The sequence below is a fragment of the Syngnathus scovelli genome, chromosome 6 (assembly GCF_024217435.2).
Source record: "Syngnathus scovelli strain Florida chromosome 6, RoL_Ssco_1.2, whole genome shotgun sequence".
In the NCBI taxonomy this organism is placed as follows: domain Eukaryota; kingdom Metazoa; phylum Chordata; class Actinopteri; order Syngnathiformes; family Syngnathidae; genus Syngnathus; species Syngnathus scovelli.
The window spans coordinates 2,251,462-2,274,803 of record NC_090852.1 but is presented as its reverse complement, the minus strand read 5'-3'; the positions used below and the strand labels follow the sequence as shown (position 1 = coordinate 2,274,803).

The 23,342-nt window shown below is 43.5% G+C and overlaps 1 protein-coding gene across 5 annotated transcripts in view; it reads left to right on the top strand.

Annotated features, from left to right (window-relative positions):
• The window catches only part of ciapin1 (cytokine induced apoptosis inhibitor 1), an 86,181-nt gene that overhangs the window by 33,375 nt on the left and 29,464 nt on the right, over positions 1-23,342 (top strand). For 4 of the 5 annotated variants that reach the window (XM_049723106.1, XM_049723104.1, XM_068650950.1 and 1 more), the window contains exon 7: positions 8,254-8,375. In XM_049723106.1, coding sequence (XP_049579063.1) covers positions 8,254-8,375 — 122 coding nt within the window. Of the gene's footprint in view, positions 1-8,253; positions 8,376-11,233; positions 21,576-23,342 lie in introns of those variants that run through there. The other variant, XM_068650951.1, reaches the window with a different exon arrangement.

The following is a 23,342-nucleotide window of genomic DNA, read 5'->3' as shown; positions in this document are numbered from 1 at the left end:
TCTTGGGTCAAATTCATGTTCTCATGAGTTATTTGTTAGGGTTGACGTCTGCTGGTTGGTTGATCAAATGCTCGGTCGACAATCCCTTGTTTGATCAAAGCAATCGCTGATGTCAGTTTTGCAGGAAGAAAATGACTTCGTTATTATGGGTACGGAAGGGGCATGAACAGACTGTGAAATCGATCATATCGTGACATATCATGGAAAATCCACTTTTTTTGCTTTTATATTTATTTTATTGTGTGTTTGGAGTCTCCAAAATTGTAGAAAAGCTGCAGATACTTTTAAAATCTGTTAGGGGGCTATTTTTTACTCTGTTCAGTTTTCTCTGTTTTCCATTATGTATTTTCATCTATTACATCACATCCGTTGGTGCGGGACTACCAAACAAGGAAATGGGTGTGCCCAAACGGTTTCGCAAATTCGCCATTTTTATTACTCCGCAAGTTTTGTAGTCTAAACAACGCCAGGATGCCATAGTGGAGAGCTCTAAATTTTCCATTGATGGATGCATCAATCCACACAACTCATTGCACCGTCCCCAAGCATCAGAACCTCAGCTCCTGACCATAGGTGAGGGTTAAACTGACCAGTAAAATCAAGATCTTTGCCTTTCGGCTCGGCTCCTTCACCACAACAGGCGCAGCACTGATCCATCTGTTGATCTCCCGCTCGATCCTGCTCTCACTCGTGAACAATATACCAAGATACAATACTTCCACTTGAGGATCTCATCCCCGACCCGAAGAGGGCATTCCACCCTTTTCCAATTGAGGGCCATCATTTCAGATTTGGCCCAACTGCTTCACACTTAGCTGCAAACCGCTCCAGTGAGAGTTGGACATCATGGATTGAAGAACCCAACAGTACCACGTCATCTGCTAAGGCAGAGATGCAATTCAAAGGGTGTTAGAGATTTGCTCACTCCAACTTATTTTGCAAGAACCACACGGGAGACAAGCAAGTCCTTTTAGACACCTGCAGGTGGAGAGCTCACTCGCTCAAGGAATGAAATCTGAAAGTCTCCTTCCTGCAAGGGCATATTTATTAGGAGGAACAGGGTGGGGGTGACAGTGGACAGGTTTGGTGATCTTATCAGAGGCCGGGGGTGTTTTACACTGTTGTGGGAAACAGAACAACTTTGATTGCTTCATCTGCAGCCGGTCAATCAAGCAGAGGAAGCAACCACTTCATTTTACTGCATTGTGAGAGCAAGACAAGATTGGTTAATCATTATAGTCTACATTCCAACATAATCCTACGATAAAGATAACCTGGAAAACCCTAACATCTCCCTCCTGTTTTATCATATGATTGTCACCCCAAACAACAAAGACAAGTAAGAAAAAAACATATATATATGTATAATGAAGAAAGAAGAATAGTAAAAATAAAAACAATAAACAATGATAGCAACACTTTCCAGTGAAGATAAGGTATCACCTTAATACCCCAGATCAAACTTATTGTGTAAGCGAAAAACCTGCCGGCCAGATGTTATTAGCAGGAAAATTCTTACACGGCCCCTCTGCCTTAGGCGACCAGAATGCTATCAAATAAAAAGAAAAACACAGAAACAGTACATCATTGTATCCATCACTTGCGAAGCATATTTGATGGTCAAATCAACAAGTTTCCGTAAAACATGCTCAACAGAACAGCATCTACGCAATCCACGTCTCATTATCATTATCACATCTGCCACGCCTAAGAAGTTGTATACGTGCTCGTGTTTTCGTCAGCTGATGATGTTCTAGTCTGTAGGTGTGTTCTGTCACACACACTGGCGCACACACTCGTGCCCAGTTGGCAGGCAGCATCGGACAACTCTGGTGACCACAAAACCACGATCCGTTCTGAACAGGCACGTGCACTCATAGGATGCAGGTGAGGCAGTGCTTCTGAAACTCTGGATGAAGTAGGTTCCGTCCGACGGTGCAGCCATGTCGGTAGTAGAGCCCCTACAGCTTGAAAACGGCTCTCTCATCGTGGCACACAGCGGTGATGTCCAAAGCTCCCATCCAGTTTCCTCCTGGGGAGCAGTCGTCGTTAATGCATTTGTGGGTCCTGCTACCTTGGATGTAACATGTGTAATTCACTCCAGCTGGTCTCTCCGTGTAGGCCACTTGTGGTATTGTTCATCCTCTAACAGTCACATTGAGATTTGCCCAGAAGTGTTCATCATAGGCACCGTCTGCAAGTCCAGAGTGGGATGGGTCGGCATCACTGATTGTGACTACAATACGATATCCAACTCCTCCCATGGATGCCATACATTTTGCTTCAGTGACATTCATTGCTCTGGCCTCCAAGCGAACTTGCGTGGAGGAAGGGGGGAGTTTCGAACACACATAGCACCCCTCCTGTGTGTGAGCTCTCACAGTGAACCTGACATACCGGTACCAAGTGTTGGTTTCGTATGGGTTTCTGGGGTCCCATGACCAGTCCTCAAAGTTCTCATCATGTGACCATCGTTTACCACGGGCAACATTGTCATTTGGTCTGTTCAGATGAGTCAATAGACCATAGCACGCTCCAACCACAACGCAGCAGAGGATCCATCTGGCATATGGAGCCCCGTTGCTACGAGGATGGCAGAGACACCGGGACATCCCCTCGCCTAGCGGAGTGGGGATCGATGAATTCTTCACCAACATTGAGACGCCTCACCCTAAACGATGGAGCTCCTTTGTAGTCAGGCTTCCCCACCACTCCGAATTAGGGGTCCAGCACTCTCTGCAACTTGCAGTGGCTGAGGTGAATCCAGCTGGGCCGTTGAGAAATTTTTACCGCCATGGGAGTAGCAAGCAAAACTTGGAACGGTCCCTCCCACAGCGGGCTGGCCCAGTTCTTTCTTTTGATGACCTTGATGTAGACCCAGTCTCCTGGATTGATGGGGTTGTCGACCTGCGAGGAGGAAAGATCAGGCGGCAGTAAATTTGTCTTTGACACAGTTTGAGCGTCCTGATCATATAATCTGCCAAGGACTGCTCTTCATCTGTTGTTTGCAACTCTCGTAGTTCTTATCGTTCTCATGTTCCTGTTAGCCTGCAATTGTCCAAATCAAAAATGTTTTCTTTTAACTGTCTTTCTTTTGAACCTCTAAATCTCTCGCGTTGCTAACCTATCTACACCAGAACAAAAGATTTACCACAGTATAACACCCAATGTATTCGAAAATTCATTGTCATAAAGTGTTGTATTATTACTATCTTCCACTATCTGTCCTACTCACTCCCTCCTTTTGAGGCTTGGCAACGCCCATGCCTCACACCTTGACAAACCTTTTGGGAGAATGCGTTCTTTACTACATACGATTCCATCATCATTTAATTTGACTTTCTTTCCAAAACGCTTCTCAATTTCTCAGTTCACACATCTTCTACATGTGTTACTGGTTCTCCAGTTTTTTTTTCTCTAGTTAATTATCAATCCAAAAGCTACGTGTTTCTTTCTAACATTCAACCTGCTCAAAATCACTCTTTCATCAAAGTCGCTCTACTAATTTTCCATAGTAGTCGCCAACAACTTCAACCATTCAATCTGTAATTTCTTTTCATTCAGGCTATCATTCATCAATGTTCATTTGCATCTCACACACAGTCTCCAAAAAGGAGTCTTTCTATCCCATTGGTCCCAATTCATCCAAGCTCACCACACAACATTCATATATCATTTTCAATTCAGGTTTCCTGGTAGAACAATCCACCAATTCAAAAAAAACTTAACTGAAACAAACAACTGGCAAATTAACCTGAATTTTTTCTTTGTTTTTAAATTTGAAGAACTCAATCTCTCAGATTTAGCTTGCATTTAGAATTTTGCATAATCTTATAACACAACCAATCAATTATTCCTATTAAATGAAGCATTGCAAAATCTTAAATTCACAATTTAGCTTCTTCCAATTCCTGAAAGCATGTTCTGTCGTTTTTTTTCTTCGAATTTCTCATGTGGGCTCGACACTTAACATGCACTAGTGTGGATTAGTTTCTGCTCGCAAACAGATTTCTCTCTTTTCCTCTCATTTTTTTCTGTCAAATTGTTTCTGTTCTGCGGTGTAAATTGAGTAGACAACAGTCTAGCAAATTTCTTTATACTAAAAGTTTAGCCAATCTTCATCAATTTGGGACTTTAACTTTAACACATACGCACACACATGCACAGCTCTCGCGTGTGGAAGGTAGGTCCCAGCACCAATGATTCGTCACAGGCTGGCCATTTCCTGTGGTCGATCATGAGCTGGTCCCTCCCATGCACACGAGGACAGCACATTCTAATTTTATTTATTTATCTTCTAGAAGCAAGTTGCATTTCTTTACCACTTGATTTGCATATTTTAACTTTAGTGTAACACAATTTGAGCTCTAGTCATTTGTAATTTGGGCATACAAACAGCATTGTCATACTTCTTGGATGGACAGGACTTCTAATCTAAAAAAAAATCTAATAATCTGACAATGACATGTTTTGCTGTCATATGGGCATCTATTATTTCTTTCTCTGTATGAGCATAAGCGGTCAAAGAGGAGGAAGCTTGTCATGCTAAAAATTTGGCTTTTCCTCTGCTCCTTCCTCCACCCTTTGATTGGTATTGTTTTGCAAAACGACACTCTCGTGCAAAGTGTCCTCGTCTCCCACAGTTCCAACAGTTGTCTGAATCTGATGGGGGTTTTGATTTGAATGGTGGCTTGCGACGTTGTTGGTATCTAACTCTTCCTCTGCCCCTCTGGGAACTTTGGTAGAAGATCGTTGTCTCTTCATTTAGATCATTATCATCTAGACGAAATACATCAGAACTTTTGCCTTTCTCAATCCCTTTGTCAGCGTCTCTGGGCCACTGCATGGTTTTTGTAAACCAAGCAGTGTCCGCTTCCACCAAGTGTTTCCTCGCCCAATTGCCTAAGTCAGGGGGGAAACCAGTGAGGAGCGCAATTTTAAGATGTTGCTGATAAGCACTCTCATCTGCATCATTGAATGGGATGCCACTATGCACCCAGAATTCTTTTTCATTTTCAAATTTCAATTGAATGGCGGCCTCATCACTTTTCAACTTTCTATCTTTTGTCTTTTGGATTTGTTCTCTTCTTTCTTGTGAAGCTTTCAACCACATTTTAGCACAATCCAATTCTCTCTCCTTTTCTTTTTCAGTCCATTTTTCTTTCTATCCACACTCTCTTCTAAAACATCAACTACTATTTTCCACACTTCAACTCTCAACTTCCCTTCTACTCCATACTTTTTCTTCCACTTCGGCATATATTGCATACAATTAAGAAATCTACTCGCCATGTACTTCTCATCTCCGTCAAGAGGTAGAGATGTACCGTTTTTATTTCCCATATTAATTCTAGTAGTTTTAGGTTATACAATTTCTTTTTCTCAAAAATATTATTATTATTATTGTTATTGTTATTATTATTATTATTATTATTACTTATTTATTTATTTCTTTGAGGATCCTCAATGCAGGTTTAAATTGACCTTTCAACAAATTACTAGCCTGTTTTATTGCCGTGGATAAACGCTACAACTGCTATTTAGTCTATTTATCCTACCAGTCACACTCCCAACCATACAAACTCCAGCGCTTTTTTTTTTTTTAGGCCTCATAGCTCAGACAAACCAAAGCCGTATCTCATAGCTCGGACAAACCAAAGCCGTATCTCATAGCTCGGACAAACCGAAGCTGTATCTCATAGCTCGGACAAACCAAAGCCGTATCTCTGGTGCACCTGTGTTTTTTTTTGTTTTTTTTACGCGTTTCACAAACAACACAATCACACAACTTCAGGCCTTTAACTTACTTGTCCCCTGGTTTGTTGCACTGCCGGGTCCCGTCAATCCACCTCTGTCAGACGAAGGCAGACCTAAGATGCTGGCCCAGCGAAGAATTCTCTTCCCAGGACTTTCTTCTCCAGGTCCTCCTAATGGACGCTGGCTTGTCGCCAATGCAGCACGTCCTCCTTCGTCAGCCAGATAGCGGGTATGAGGGATCCGGGTCACGGCACCAAAATGTTAGAGATTTGCTCACTCCAACTTATTTTGCAAGAACCACACGGGAGACAAGCAAGTCCTTTTAGACACCTGCAGGTGGAGAGTTCACTCGCTCAAGGAATGAAATCTGAAAGTCTCCTTCCTGCAAGGGCATATTTATTAGGAGGAACAGAGTGGGGGTGAGAGTGGACAGGTTTGGTGAACCCCCGGCCTCTGATAAGATCAGAGCAGGGGGTGTTTTACACTGTTGTGGGAAACAGAACAACTTTGATTGCTTCATCTGCAGCTGGTCAATCAAGCAGAGGAAGCAACCACTTCATTTTACTGCATTGTGAGAGCAAGACAAGATTGGTTAATCATTATAGTCTACATTCCAACATAATCCTACGATAAAGATAACCTGGAAAACCCTAACAAAGGGCATCAAAGTCAAAGTCAAATTCAAAGTCTACTTTATTGTCAATTCCTCCGCATGTCAAGACACACAAAGAGATCGAAATTACGTTTCTCACTATCCCAGGGTGACAAGACAGAGTTCACAACGCACATACAAGTAAACACAGGAAAAATAACACAAGAAGTCAACATCAATGAACAATTAGCGTGATAGCACGCTAGCCGCTCCCGATGCACAGCAGAGTCCGGTAAGATGACAGTCAACCAGGCCACTGTGAACACGAGCACACAGCAGGCACGCACTGTCCGGTTCGTGGATCCTATCAGGCAAATGCAACCCATCTTGTCGTCCCGCGAACGAACGTACGGCAGGAGAATGGAAGGCACGCCTGGGCGAGCTGGGTTGGCCGCAAGCCTGGCCCGACGTCTCCGCGCTGGCCCCTCTTCCGCTGCCTCGCAGACCCGCTGCCGACGCATCCCAACAATGCTCCAGGACAGAGCAGTCCGAGCTCACGACGCAGTCCAACCGGGGGAGGAAGAGCAGGCCAGTCCGGCGTCGCTCCATGACGAAGCAGTCCGAGCGCCCTTAATCTCTCCGCACCAAAGTCCAGAACGCCATAAAACCCACTTCCGCCGATGTTGAGCAGAACATGCCCGCCGCACTAGTAGCACGACGTATCACACGAGACGAACACACACAAAACTGCCGGACAAACACTCAGTAAACACTCACAAAACACCGAACGGGACAGAGAGTGGCCGCTGCGTGTGCACGCGCCATCAAACCCAACCCCCTCAACGCCTCAGCTGCATCTAGAAATTGCACCTAGAAAAGGCACGGTCCTTGATGTCGGTGGCAAAGGTAGCCTTGTCGGAGTCCAACTCTCCCCTAAAAAAGTTCAACTTACACCGGAAATGCGGACCAAATGCTGACATTGGTTGTATCGGGACCAAGCCGCCCTTATCAAGGGGTTTGGTACCCCATGCTCCCGAATTCCCCAAGGGCCACGGTCAAATGCCTTTTCCATGTAGACTGGTTGGGCAACCTCTCATGCACACTTGAGGACCCTGCCAACAGTGTATAACTGATCCACTGTTCTGTGGCCAGGTTGAAAACCATATTGCTCCTCTTGAATCTGATATTCGACTTAGACTTAATTTTATTGATCCCAGGTGGAAAGTCACATTCCCACAGTATCCACCACACAGAGTAGGTACATAAAAGAGCCACAGATATGAGTGCAATACGTTTGGGTCTGCTAGGTCGGACTGGCATCACCAGGGGTCATTAGTTTACAGCTCCGGCCTTCTTTTCACGCAGCCAAAGGCAGAGGTAGCCTAACCGCTCGTCCATTGGAGTGAGTCCCATTATTGAGGTGCCAAGCGGGGGGGCAATAGGGATGTCTCGTGTGACGTCACTAATCGCCACCACATCACTTTAGTATATAATGCGTTTCAGGTAGCATGTAAACAAAATGTTTATCATGATTTGTGGACGTCTCAGAGTCAGTGAAAATAAGTCTGAATAGGTCTGAAGTCAAATAGAGTTCTAAATGTTTACATTGTGGCAAGTCTTAAACGGAAAGTACAGGCTTTAATAAAAAAATACTCGCTACGCAACCAACCCCTCTAGCCCCTTCCACAGGTGGTGTTGCCTTTTTGGGCTGAGGCCCATGAGTGCAGGCCTAGCCATCAGGCCCTCAAAAGCAAGCCCCATCTGCAGACCTTGCTCCAGAGGTTGACCCGAGTGACTTGGTTGAATTTTACCAGTCTCGCTTAGGGCAAGCTTGAAATTGGAAGGTTAAGACTAGAAACATACACACATGACTCATTCAAACCTCCTCTGCCCTATTCTACTAGGACCTTGTGGATTCTGATGCTCTACTTGATGAAGAAGATTTAAAGACGCCAGACCCAGTGTCTCTTAAAGCGCCTATCTGTGGGGGAGGTGCAATCAAGAAAAAGAAAGCCTGCAAGAACTGGTAAGTTCCTTGCACTGGAGTTACTGTATCGCAGGGGTCCTTAACAAATTAATTGACATTCATATCCAGATACCTTATACAGCACTGGTGTCAAACTTATTTTTGTCGCGGGCTGCATCATAGTCATAGGGCCTCAAAAGGCCATTAAAATTGTCAACCCAAATAAATGTATTAACGTCTCATATTGTATATACAGTATAGGCTACAGAACAAACTGATGAATAACAAGTTTTCAAAACAAAGACTAATAAAAACTGTTCAAATATTTAAAAATGAAATATTGAAATCAAATCAAATATTTAAAAATAAAAATTATTTAAAAAAAAGAATGGTAATAAAAATTGCTAACTATCTATTTTTTAAAAGTGAAAACAATTTGAAATTTTGGAATTGACATGAATTCGATTCAATTTGTCTTTGCAGGCCACCTAAAATGATGTGGCAGGCCGTATCTGGCCCTCGGGCCTTGACTTTGACATCTGTGTTATACAGAATCAGATTTGATTTAATAAGTTTTCTAACATAACACAAAGTATATATACATACATACATACATACATACATACATACATACATACATACATGTACCGTAATTGCCGGACTATATGCCGCACCGGATTATAAGCCGCACCAGCTAAAATTCAGGGATATTTCTTTTTTTTTCTTACATAAGCCGCACCGGAATATAAGCCGCACTTGCACACGAGTTTTTTACAAAGAAAGACAGTACATAGAAAGCCTTTTTAACGTTTTAATAACATACTTGAACATGTCTTTCTAAACATTGCCTGTGACGCAGCAGTAGTACCGCAGCAACGCGGAAGTGTGCACGCGAGTTATTAGCAAAGAAAGACTGGACACAGAAAGTTTTTTTTAAAGCTTTAATAACATACCTTAACATTTCTTTCCAAACACTGCCTGTGACGCGGCAGTAATACCACAACAACACGGAATTAACACAGCAAAGTCACTGAGACGCGGCGGTAATGGCGGCGGTTACACAGCAGCAACACGGTAGCACAGCACGAACAGGGCTGGTTAAAAAAAACATACCAGTAAAAGTACAAAAAGAGCCGTCTTCATCTTCCTCCTGTGCACTGAAACCAAGTCTTCCTCCTTAGTGTCCGATTGGAATAGCGTTAGATATCCTTCGCCTCACACTTTCTCAGTCTCTCTTTCGTCGTCGGTTTTATGCATTTCTTCGAGTGTGAAGAGGTTCTGTTCATGCTAATCTTATTCATCCACGAAGCGCTACATTATATTAAACTAGCGAGCGATACGTATAGCTTAAAAGCGGCATCATATTCATTTATTTTATCCCCCATAATGACGGTTTGTGTATAAAAGCTTCCTGTCTTTGTGTGAATGTGGGTGTGTGCGTGATGCGCGAGACGATCACGTCTTCTTCGGCGCATTATCTCTTCTTCGTCTGTCTCGCTCTTGCTTCCTGCTAGAGCGCCCGCTGGAGAGCGGAGGCCCTAAAAATCCATAAATACCCTCCAGAGTAGACACAAGATAATGTCATCAACATCGACTGCCTTTTGCTTAAAAGCTGCATCATATGCATTTATTTTGTCCCCCATGATGACGGTTTGTGTATAAAGGCGTCCTTTCAGTAATGTCCGCCTTGATCACGTGATGCGCGAAATGTAAACAAAAACTAGCACGTCTTCTTTGGCGCATTATCTCTTCTTCGCCTGTCTCCCTCTTGCTTCCGGCTAGAGCGCCCCCTGGAGACCGGAGGCCGTAAAAATCCATAAGTACGCTCCAGAGTAGACACAAGATAATGTCATCAACATCGACTGCCTTTGGCTTAAAAACGGCATCATATGCATTTATTTTGTCTCCCATGATGACGGTTTGTGTATAAAGGCTTCCTTTCAGTAATGTCCGTCTTGATCGCGTGATGCTCGAAATGTAAACAAAAACTAGCACGTCTTCTTCGGCGCATTGTCTCTTCTTCGCCTGTCTCGCTCTTGCTTCTTGCTAGAGCGCCTCCTGGAGGCCGGAGGCCGTAAAAATCCATAAGTACGCCGCGCCGCCGTTTAAGGTTCAAAGTAACTTCGTCCGCTATTGATAAATAAATACTACCGTTTGTGAAAAGCAAATACCGTTTGTGAAAAGCAAACAGCATTAGGACACTCTAAAATGGCATCAACAAAGAGACATGCTTACGAGGCACAAGAGGGAACTTGTCATGTTTAGTGGCGAACTTGCACAAGAGTTTAATTTGGATACAGAATATGAGGACTTTGATGGATTTGTGTATTAATATAGATCAGTGGTTCTTAACCTGGGTTCGGTCGAACCCTGGGGGTTCGGTGAGTCGGTTTCAGGGGTTCGGCAGAGCCTCCATTGCGGAGGTCTGAACACACCTGATTTATAAATTCGCATATCTGAACTGGTCTCGCAAAGGCAAAAGCAGAAGTCACACTGATTTGCTGGTATGTCATTTGTTGTGAATTCATGCATTGTGTTGGTTTTATTCTTTGAACAAGGTGATGTTTATGCACGGCTCATTTTTTGCAGCAGTAAAAACATCACTGTCTTGAGGAAAAAGAAAAAAAAAATCACTAAAGAGGGGTTCGGTGAATGCGCATATGAAACTGGTGGGGTTCGGATTTTGTCCACAATTTAGGGAGCGAGCCTCACGGCAAAAGCCATTGCCAATCACCTGTTATCCAATTTACTCACTGCGTGCTCGTTTGATTTCTTCAGATTTAGGAAAAAACTAAGACACTGAAGCAGAAATTAGACTTACACAGGTTGGTTGAGTTCAATCACAATTCTTGTTCAGAAAGCTCTGTTTTCAGGAAAGTACAATACAAAGTCAAAGTCTCCTTTATTGTCAATTACAGCGCTGGGCTTTTCAAGAGCGGAAAGTCTCCATTCAGAAAAGGCCACGTTCAAGGTTCTTTGGTCAGCTTATATTCAGTTGCACATGCCAGTGTGGGCCGAGTTTGATGGGTGATGAGTCTTTGGGGTGGGGCAAGTTCGCAGGAGAGTCTGATTCCATGGGAGTGGGTGCTGGTTTGGTGAGAGCTGGTTCTGTGGGGTTGGGTGCTGATTATGGGCGATTCGTGTGGGGGCTGTTGTTTTCCTTTCCGTCTTTCAGCCTTGACGATCATCTTTGGCTTGGGTTTGGCTCCCTCTGGCACCTGCTGGTTTTATCTCCAAGTAACCTTTCTGTAAACATTCTCCTCCATTCTTGCACATACACTGTCACACCTCATCCATTCATCATTCTTTCAATTTTGTCATTTTGTACGGAATTATGTGAGCTTTTGGCTGTGACATCATCAATTTATTAATGTTCCCTGACGATGCAAAGTTTGTACTTACCACTTACCATGTTTTTGTTTGTTTGTTCTTTTGATACTCCATGTACTTGTTTACGTCATCATATTTTTAGTTTAATCATGCTTTCAACCATATCGTTTCTTTGTTAGGCAAAATATTTCCCTCTGTCCAGAACGTTCAGTAGTAATCGAAAACTGGCGTCTAGCATTAGTCAAAACATAAGATACAATCAAGTACTGAACATTTTTAGACGACTTTGGCAGAGTCCGTGATTTAGAAAATCATCAGGCATGCATTAAACAGTTCCTTAAGGGTCATTAAGCTATTCAGGCAATATATCAAAAAACATTTGTTATTTCAAAGTTCTCAGAAAAATATATCAGATCATAAAGTTATAAAAACCTTTCTCATTACCACTTATCAAAAATGTCTAGTTATGTCTTCTTTATTGATTTGGTGTGTAGGTATAATTATATGCTTAAAATGTTTCTTTTATTGATTTAATATGTGAATACGTATACTTGTCTGCTTATGTACTTTATTCAATTAGGTTTGAGCATATCTGTTTTTGTAGCTAGGCAGGACTTTTTGTATTTCGACCCCATTCCTTCAGTTCGGTACCTCCAACAAGGTTAAGAACCACTGATATAGATTAACAATGAGAGTACAGTACGATACAGTACATGATTAAATAGTCGAATAAAGTACAACTGAACTCGCGTGACATTTTTGTTTTACCACCATAAGTCATGGCATGCATGTGACCTATAATGTGGTGCATTTTATGTGTGGATTAAGTACAGAAAAGCCCTCAGAATTGAGTCTGCGCCTTTTAACCCAAAACACCTTATGGTGCAGAAAATACGGTATTCTAAAAATAGTCATAATAGCCATTGTATTCCTTTGTTCAGGCAAGAGTTGTGGTCTTACCATAGCAAACCTTTCCGACAGTTTTGGCAGCAACTTCCGCCTTCGTCAGAGAGTGTCACCTGATGGTGTGTGTGACACGTCTTATTCAGCTGTTGTTACTACGAGGGCATAACCCTCCTGTCAGATTTGACAGGTGGGCACGCCCCTTGCTGTCCTCTCGCCGCTCCAAAACGCTGGTCCAGGTGTGTGAGAGCATATGTGCTCCCTCATCTCGGTTCATGGTGTATTGGCCATTTTTTCAGATTTCTATTGCCTCCATAATCCAGCGGTGGTGTCGATATTCTTTGGTGCGGATGACTCTGGCTTTGTTCCAGTTCATGAAATGGTTCTCCCTTTTGCAGTTGTGGCTGATTTATGGGTCTCTTGCAGTGCCTTCTCCTTTGTCGCTCTTGTGTGTATCTTGTCCATCTCCTTCTCGCATTCCTTTTGGTGTTCTTTCTTCATTGTGCTGAAGCTCCTTCCCGTTTCACCGATGTATATTTTATTGCATATTTGACAGGGTATTTTGTATATTGCATTGCACTTGTTGTCTTGTTCTATTTTGTCATTGGGGTGTACTAACAACTGTCTCAGTTTTTTATGTGGTTTGACCGGTGTGCCGATATGATATTTTTGCATTGCTCTCTGTATTTTTTTCTGTGATTCCTCTGATGTACGGTAGTTTCACCATTCCTCTGTTTTCCGTCTTGTTTGTGGTTTTCTTCTTTTTGTTTGGTTCTGTTTCTTTTTACTTGTGCTGCCCCTTTGTTTATTGCCCATTGTGGATATTGACATGTTTTTAGTGCTTGTTGAATGTGCCTCTCTTCTGTTGCTCTGTCTTCTGGGGCCGTGATTATTGTTTCGCATTCATGTCGTGTTCTGACGACTGACATTTTGTGTGCTGTGGGCTGTTCTGATGTCCATAATAAATATTGATCGGTGTAGGTGGGTTTTCTGTGAATTTTGATTTTCATGTCTCCGCTGTTGTGTGCTGTATTTTGATATCTAAAAATGCGATGGAATTGTCTATTTCTTCTTCGTGGGTGAATTGTATGCTTCCCGTAGTGTCTATTGTGTTAAGGTGTTCTGTGAGCTGGTGCGTATGGCCGGTTTTTATTTTCTCTATGATGTCGTCAACGTATCTTTTCCACATTGTGGGTCTGAGCGCTTCGGGTGCTGTTGTAATAGCTTTTCCTCCAAGTCTTCCATAAAAAAGCCGCACATGATGGCCGACAGAGGGTTCCCCATTGCGAAGCCTTCTTTTTGTCTGTATATTTGATTCCTGAATGTGAAGTATGTGGATGTGGCAATAAACTGTAGTAACTGTATTATGTCCTGAGTGGTGAGGTTGGTGCGTTTTTTAAGGGTCCTGTCTGTCTGCAGTCGGTCTTGTACGATTTTTAAAGTTACTTGTACTGGTGTTTTGGTGAATAGTGATATGACGTCATGTGATATGAATATTTCCTCCTTGCCCACCTTAATATCTTTGAGTTATTTTGCTCGTTCTTTTGAGTTCTTGCAGTGTTGTTCCGTTTGTTCAAGTATGGGTTATATTATTTCTGCGATGGCCTTTGACAAATTGTATGTGACTGAACCGATACGTTCAACTATTGGGCGTAGTGGTGTTCCTGGTTTGTGGATTTTTGGCGTGCCGTATATGCGTGGTGTGATGTTTGCTGTGGGTATGAGATGGTTGTATGTTTGCTCATCTATTTTGTTGTCAATTAGTAGTGGTTTTAATAGTGCCTTGAGTTTATTTTTCTTTTCTTCTGTTGGGTCTTTTTTGAGGATTTCGTAGGTGTTGGTGTCATTTAACATATCCTGTATTTGTTTTTCATATTTTTCTGTGCCCATGATGACCGTGGTTCTGCATTTGTCCGCCGGTAGTATAGTGATTTTCTCATTTTTTGTTAATGAATTTATGGCTCTTGCTTCCTCTCTTGTGATGTTGCTGGGTGGGGGTCGCGCTGCTTTCAAAATACCCGCCACCCCGTTGCGTCACCCCTTGTTGGGTCACGCCCTCGTAGTAACAACAGCTGGATAAGACGTGTCCCACACACCATCAGGTGACACTCTCTGACGAAGGCGGAAGTTGCTGCCAAAACTGTCGGAAAGGTTTGCTAAGGTAGGACCACAACCCTTGTCTGAACAAAGGAATACAATGGTTATCGTAAATGATTCAAGAGATTCAAGATTCAAGAGTTTTTTATTCGCCATGTTTGAGCGTGCCAAACAAGGAATTTGACTTCGGTAAATCACAGCCTCTGATCAACATTTAGGTGACTAACAACAACACTCAGGACATGTGAAAAACGAAAGATATTCTCAAACATCCCCTGATCTTAAACTGATCTTAAACTCCCAAGAGGGCAAGGAAAGACTCAAAACTCCAGCTAGGGGAAATGAGAAACCTTGAGAAGAGACCACAGATGGGAGGGTCCCTCTTCTAGGATGACCAGGCTGCAATGGATGCAGAGAGTACACATAGTACAAACAGTGTAGACAAAAAAGGTGTGGAAAGCGGGATGTTATTGCACAGTAATGACTCTGAGACTCTAAGAGTGGTGTGAGTTCATCAGAGCGACAGCCTGGGGGAAGAAGCTGTCTCTGTGTCTGCTGGTTTTAGTGTACAAACAACAGTTCAAACAGGCTGCAACCTGGGTGTGAAGGGTCTGTTGAGATGTTACTTGCACGTTTCCTGGTCCTGGACAGGTACAAGTCTTGGATAGATGGGAGGTTGATTCCAATTATCTTTTCTGCAGTCCTTATTGTCCGTTGCAGTCTGTGCTTGTCTTGTTTGGAGGCCGATCTAAACCAGACAGTGATGGAGGTGCAGAGGACATACTGGATGATGGCAGTGTAGAAGGTCTTCAGCAGCTCCCGCGGCAGGTTGAACTTCTTGAGCTGTCTCAGGAAGTACAGCCTCTGCTGGGCCTTCTTCCGGACAGAGTCTATGTGGCCGGTCCATTTCAGGTCCCAAGAGATTGTGGTTCCCAGGAACTTGAAGGTGTCTGATGAGAGAATAGCATTACTGCGGATAGTGAGGGGTGAAAGTGGTGAAGGGCCTCGCCTGAAGTCCACTGTCATCTCCACGGTCTTGAGCGGGTTCAGGTCCAGGTGGTTTTGGCTGCACCAGTGGACCAGCCGCTCCACCTCCTGTCTGTACGCAGTCTCATCACCGTTCTGGATCAGTCCGATGAGAGTGGTGTCGTCTGCATACTTCAGGAGCTTCACAGAAGAGTCACTTGCGGAGAAATCGTTGGTGTAGAGGGAGAAGAGCAGTGGGGAGAGGACGCACCCCTGAGGGGCTCCAGTATTGGTGGTCAGGGTGTCAGATGTGATGCTCCCCAGCCTCACACGCTGTCTCCTGTTGGTCAGGAAGCTGGTGATCCACTGACAGGTGGAGGCAGGCACCGCGAGCTGAATGTCAGGAGCGATGGTGTTGAACGCCGAGCTGAAGTCCACAAACAGGATCCTGGCGTACGTTCCTGGGGTGTCCAGGTGTTGCAGGATGTAGTGCAGTCCAATGAAGACATAAGGAACACAATTCAACAGTCATAATGATAGTAATTGAGGCCCACCTGCTTCATACACATCCCTGTCCTGCTTCCTATTTCTTTGCGTGCATGTTTCCTTATATTTCCTCCTTTCTTTCAGTTTCTCTCTCATGTATTATATGCCTATTCTTAAGTGTTGCATTAAAAACCAGCCACACCTCCCCTGCCATCATGAAAAGGGGAAAAACAAATTCTATTGTTTTTATTATAAAGTAATTTTCCTTTTAATTTCAATAGTTTTGTATCATTTTGAACCAAAATCGCTGAATTTTTATAGTTATTATAAAACCCTTAGACGATTCACTCGGAGGAGCCAACTTCCTGCCTAGCCTCCTCTGAGGGTTGCCTAATCACACAGCTGCTTTCATTTCAAATTTGCAGTGAACAACTGAGGAGCAGTCGTCCATTCATTTCGTTTTACATTCGTTTTTTTTTTTTTTTTTTCCGTTTTTACATTTCGTTTTACAATGGAGGAGTACATATCCAAACGAGTTTCAACTATGGATTTTCAGTTGAAGCAGGAGGTCATCAGTAAAGGAAGACCAACTCCGGAGTTAAAAGGTTTGATTCGGACAATGGGACTATACACAGTGATCCCTCGCTACTTCGCATTTCGTTAATCGCAGCTTCACTACATCGCAGAGTTTTTTTCCAAATTAAAAAAACATTTAAAAGTCAAATTAAAACTTCTAAATTGATGTAACATGTGTCTAACACAGGGGTGGGCAAACTTTTTGACTTGCGGGCCGAATTGGGTTCTAAATTTTGACCGGGGGGCCGAACCAGGAGCAGATGGATGTAGTGTTTGTGTGAAGTAATATAAATGACCTGTAAAGGTCATTGCATAAAAGGTTTTGGCCTTTAGTAGGTAGTAAAGCATGGATATTCAAAAAAAGTTTTTTGAAAACAAATGCATTTATTAACAGCATTAAAAAAAAAAAAAAACATCCCTAAAAAACTGCTATCAGTGATTCTCATAAAATATGACACTGTTATTATGAATAACAGTCTCCATCACTTCAGTGCCTGCAGGTCAGATTAATGAAAGATGTATGTTTATCTTATGAGATCACATCAAACGGCAAACATTCTGACCAAATATATCATCTTGAAGAATCGGTGAAAGCATACATCCAAATAAAGTAATCAAAACGGCAACACGGTGAGGGGTATCTGAAAATCAGAGCAGAGTTTTAACTCACAAACACCTGGTAACAGAAGTGAGGAAACGGAAAACACTTCCTTAAAGTAAGCCTTAAGAACTTTAAAGGTTAAGATTAGTCACAAACAGGTGGTGCATCAATGTCCTTGAGCATCCTGCATTGTTTGAAAATGAGAATGGTCGCTAGTTTCAATCCCTGCTATTTGTACAGATCATATTCAAAATGCATTTTTTTACAACAAACTTGAAAGCCTCCCCTTCATTTTCAGTGTTCATTTGATGTTGATGTTCATGTGGCTGAACGTCACGTCGCGTACGTCGAGCCAAATTGGCCACTCTTTTTAAACACTCGGCACTCAGTGTCCACCTTGCTTTTCCTTGGGCGACTCATTTTAATGGAAGGATTCCAGGGGAAGGTTTGTGGGTGGCTTTAGCGTAAAACTGTATCCGAAAACTCGGCGCGCAAATTACAAGAATGCTGTCGTCACTAAATTTGGCACTGCTACAAATAGAGCGCGAGTGCGCCATTTCCGTATTACTGAGTACGTACACGCACTTGTGAGTGTGCACCGAGCTTTCTGACACGGCTTCCGGTAGTAAATGCGCAGGCGAGTGGTTCCCCATCTACTGGGGAAACGCAGTCATTGCAGGCAAAATGACCGAAAAAAAAAGTTTAATAATACAATTTATTTAGGGTTGGCGGGCCGGATTAAACGGTCCGGCCCGCGGGCCGTAGTTTGCCCATACCTGATCTGACATTTAGGACAATCTAATATTGCTCCAAATGTTTGTTTACATTCCTTTAGAAGTCCATTTTCGTCTGTTAACACGATCGCGAATTAGCATCTTTCCGCTAACTTGTTAGCCTGCCCAGTACTTCTTGTTGGTGGCCGTACTTCGCGGATTTCATTTATCGCGGGTGGTTTTTGGAACCAATTATCCGTGATAAACGAGGGATTACTGTATATGTATATATTCCATGTGCTTTACTGAGTGTTTTTATGTGTGAAGACTGCTGATATGAGATTTTAATTAAAATAGTTCAAATTGAGTAATGAATAAGCCAACTTTCCCCAACTTTTTTTGTGACACAGTTAGGTGCTGGACAAATTTTACCGAGGGTGGGAGGGGGGGACGTCAGTGCCTCCCCAGTCATGGTCCTCACCGCACGTCACTGGTGTGATCCATTAAAAACACATTGGCCACGGGGTGTAGAGATGGAACAGGCTGGTCCTCCTGCATTTGTTAACTTTTGTTTAATTTGTTCTCTTTCCTTTTCTACATACTACAGCAGGCATGTCAAACATATGGCCCACGGGCCGGATCAGGCCCGTTGGATGATTCAATCCGGCCCGCCATAAATTTCTGAGTATGTAAAAAAAAAAAAAAGCGAGTCTCTAGCTCATTTCTATCAAAAGTTCTGATTTTTTTTTTTTATATAAATACAAACCAAATGCTCCCTCCGGCCTCTAGAGGGCAGTAATTGTGTAAAGGCGCTCACGTGCAGCATGCGACACTGACACGAGTTAGTCACAGGAAATAAACTTTCGCAACGGTGTGTCCACGTAAAAATAAACCGGCGATCTTGCTTCACCATTCACCACTACTAAACAAGTTATTGGTCAACACACCCTTCCCAAAACGGCACTGTCAAAAAAAAAGAAACGTTTTTCAGAAAAAAACGACTGAGAAGTATTTAGTTACAGAAGTGAATGCAAAACCAGTGTGCTCGGTATGTAATCAGCAAGTTGCAGTGTTCAAAGTGTTTAATTTACGGCGCGACTATGAGACTCATCATAAAGACAAGTATGACCACTTGAAAGGACAAATAAGGAAAGACGAGATAAACAAATTGGTCGCTGGTCTGAAGAAACAGCAGTTCACTTTTACGCGCACCCGCGATATCGTTGATGGGGCTGTAAGAACCAGCTACATTATTGCCAACGAGCTAGTGCAGGCCTCCAAGTAATTTTCTGATGAAGAGTTTGTAAAAACATGCATGCTGAAGGCTGCAGAAGTCGTGTGCCCTGAAAAGTGACCTGCCTTTGCAATATTAGTCTAACAAGGAACACTGTTGCAGATCGGGTGACAGAACTCTCAAGTGACTTGAGTAGCCAACTGAAAGAGAAAATAAAGTCATTTATCGCATTTTCAATTGCAATAGATGAGAGCACCAATGCCACTGATATTGCTCAACTGGCCATATTCATTAGAGGTGTTGATAAAATTTTGACCATCACGAGAAGCTGCTTGAATCGGTGCCCATGAATGACACCACAACAGCAGATGACATTTTCAGCGCTCGTTAGAGTGCTGGGCAAGGTGGGAGCGGACTGGTCCCGTGCCGTGAGCCTGGCTACCGACGGTGCGCCATCAATGGTCGAGAGAAAGGCAGGCGTTGTCACAAAATTCCATGACAAAGTACAGACCGCAAATGGAGGACAAGAGTTTTGGGCTTTTCATTGTATTTTGCATCAAGAGGCGTTACGTTGCAAATCACTGCAAATGGGTGTGGTTGTAAAAACTGTCAATTTCATCAGAGCGCGCGCTCTAAATCACCGTCAGTTTGACGCATTTCTCAGTGATAATGACATCCATGCTGGCCTACCATACCACACTAACGTGCAGTGGTTAAGCAGAGGTGCACTACTCAAGCGCTTCTTTGAGCTACGAGGAGGAATTGAACAGTTCATGGAGAAGAAAGGACGCCCAGTAAAGGAACTTAAATGCAAGAAATGGGTGCAGGATCTTGCGTCTTTGGTTGACAGTACACAACACTTGAATGCACTTAACATTACATTGCAGGGCCGTAACAGAGTTGTCACCCAATATTATGATGATGATGATGATGTCATTTTTTCCCCATTGTTTGTGAATGAATGTGTTGTGCTTAGAAAAGATCCCTTGTCATCCGTGATTATAACATGTAGGGTAGGCTACAAATGTAGACTGAATAATAAAACATAGTACGAAAAAACAAAGCTAAATATTTGGAGTTGACATTCTTTTACTGATCCGGCCCGCCTGAGAACAGAAAGTCTGGATCCGGCCCCAGAGCCAAACTGAGTTTGACATGCTTGTACTACAGCGTCCTATGATAATTGTTTTCATTACCACTAAATAATACTGTATGTATCACACAACCTAACTAAATAATAAAAAAAAAATACTGACATACATTATTTTTCGGACTAAAAGTCGCTCCGGAATATAGGTCGCATTAGGCATAAAATACACTAACGTGAAAAAAAACATATAAGTCGCATTTTGGGGGAAATTTATTCGACAAAATCCAACACCAAGAACAGACATGAATGAGCAACAACAGGCTTAAACAATAGGTATGCTAACGTGACATAAACACAAACGAAGAGCTGAGAACGGGCCTGATGTAACATTCAGAGTTGTTCAAATAACTACTACATAAACAACACGTTTCTAAAACCATCTGTGTCACTCCAACTCGTTAAATCCATCGATCGTCCTTTGTCAACAATGCCGGCCGGGTGCGCGCAAGCTGACGGCGCTTGCACGTCAAAATATTCCACAAGCCCATATAACGATATATAAATTATATATCAAATAACTATTATATAAGCAATAATATTATCAAACCATTGGTCACTGCAAATCATTAAATCCATCGATCGTCCTTTATGTCAACAATGCCGGCCGGGTGCGAGCAAACTGACGACGCTTGCACTTCAAAATATTCCACAGGCCCATATAACGATATATAGATTATATAGTATCAAATAACTGTTAGAGATTTGCTCACTCCAACTTATTTTGCAAGAACCACACGGGAGACAAGCAAGTTCTTTTAGACACCTGCAGGTGGAGAGTTCACTCGCTCAAGGAATGAAAATCTGAAAGTCTCCTTCCTGCAAGGGCATATTTATTAGGAGGAACAGAGTGGGGGTGAGAGTGGACAGGTTTGGTGAACCCCCGGCCTCTGATAAGATCAGAGCAGGGGGTGTTTTACACTGTTGTGGGAAACAGAACAACTTTGATTGCTTCATCTGCAGCTGGTCAATCAAGCAGAGGAAGCAACCACTTTATTTTACTGCATTGTGAGAGCAAGACAAGATTGGTTAATCATTATAGTCTACATTCCAACATAATCCTACGATAAAGATAACCTGGAAAACCCTAACATCTCCCTCCTGTTTTATCATATGATTGTCACCCCAAACAACAAAGACAAGTAAGAAAAAAACATATATATATGTATAATGAAGAAAGAAGAATAGTAAAAATAAAAACAACAAACAATGATAGCAACACTTTCCAGTGAAGATGAGGCATTACCTCAACACCCCAGATCAAACTTATTGTGTAAGCGAAAAACCTGCTGGCCAGATGTTATTAGCAGGAAAATTCTTACACGGCCCCTTTGCCTCAGGCGACCAGAATGTTATCAATAAAAAAATAAAAAGAAAAACACAGAAACAGTACATCATTGTATCCATCACTTGCGAAGCATATTTGATGGTCAAATCAACAAGTTTCCGTAAAACATGTTCAACAGAACAGCATCTACGCAATCCACGTCTCATTATCATTATCACATCTGCCACGCCTAAGAAGTTGTATATGTGCTCGTGTTTTCGTCAGCTGATGATGTTCTAGTCTGTAGGTGTGTTCTGTCACACACACTGGCGCACACACTCGTGTCCAGTTGGCAGGCAGCATCGGACAACTCTGGTGACCACAAAACCACGATCCGTTCTGAACAGGCACGTGCACTCATAGGATGCAGGTGAGGCAGTGCTTCTGAAACTCTGGATGAAGTAGGTCCCGTCCGATGGTGCAGCCATGTCGGTAGTAGAGCCCTTACACCTTGAAAACGGCTCTCATCCTGGCACACAGCGGTGATGTCCAAAGCTCCCATCCAGTTTCCTCCTGGGGAGCAGTCGTCGTTAATGCATTTGTGGGTCCTGCTACCTTGGATGTAACATGTGTAATTCACTCCAGCTGGTCTCTCCGTGTAGGCCACTTGTGGTATTGTTCATCCTCTAACAGTCACATTGAGATTTGCCCAGAAGTGTTCATCATAGGCACCGTCTGCAAGTCCAGAGTGGGATGGGTCGGCATCACTGATTGTGACTACAATACGATATCTGCCGAGGGAATTCTGCTAGTCGCGGTATACATCCCGCCTTCCAACATCGAAGGAGACAGGATCGCGGCGCTTGGTGAACTGTACCAGGCTGTCAGTGAACAGCAAACAGCGCACCCTGACGGTTTCACCATCTTCGCTGGAGACTTCAATCATGCCAACCTGAAGTCTGTTTTCCCGAGGCTTCACCAGCATGTTCCCTTTCCGACACGTGGAGACAGCTTCCTGGACCTAGTCTACTCGGCGCAAAAGGGAGCTTTCAAAGCCACCCCCCTCCCCCATCTGGGGCTTTCTGACCATCTCACCGTTTTGCTTTTGCCCGCATACAGACAATTGGTGAAGGCATCCAGGCCGGTTCGGAGGCAGGTTCGAGTGTGGCCTGAGGGTGCCTCCGATGCACTTCGTGACTGCTTCGACACCACTGACTGGGACTTATTTAAGCAGGCAGCCACCTACAACGATTGGACGGACATAGAGGAGTATACTGACTCTGTTACCTCTTACATCACAAAGTGCATCGATGATGTGACTTGCTCAAAATCCGTCGTCACTCGCGCGAACTGGAAGCCGTGGCTGACGGGGGCTGTCCTCAGACTGTTGAGGGCCAGGGACAAGGCTTTCAGAGCGGGGGATGAGGCTGGCTTGAGGACAGCGAGGGCCGACCTGTCCCGAGGCATCAAAGAAGCGAAGAAGGCGTTCTCGTGCAAGGTCTCCACCCACTTCAAGGACAGCAAGGATGCACGTAGCCTTTGGCGGGGCATTCAGACCATCACGGACTACAAGCCCGCGCCGAGGAGCTGTGAGGGCGACGTCCGTCTGCTGAACGATCTGAACCGCTTCTTTGCTCGCCAGAACAGCACTTGCCCACTGAAGTCCACTCCCCCCCCACACGAGCAGCCCCTGCGCCTCTCTGCCGA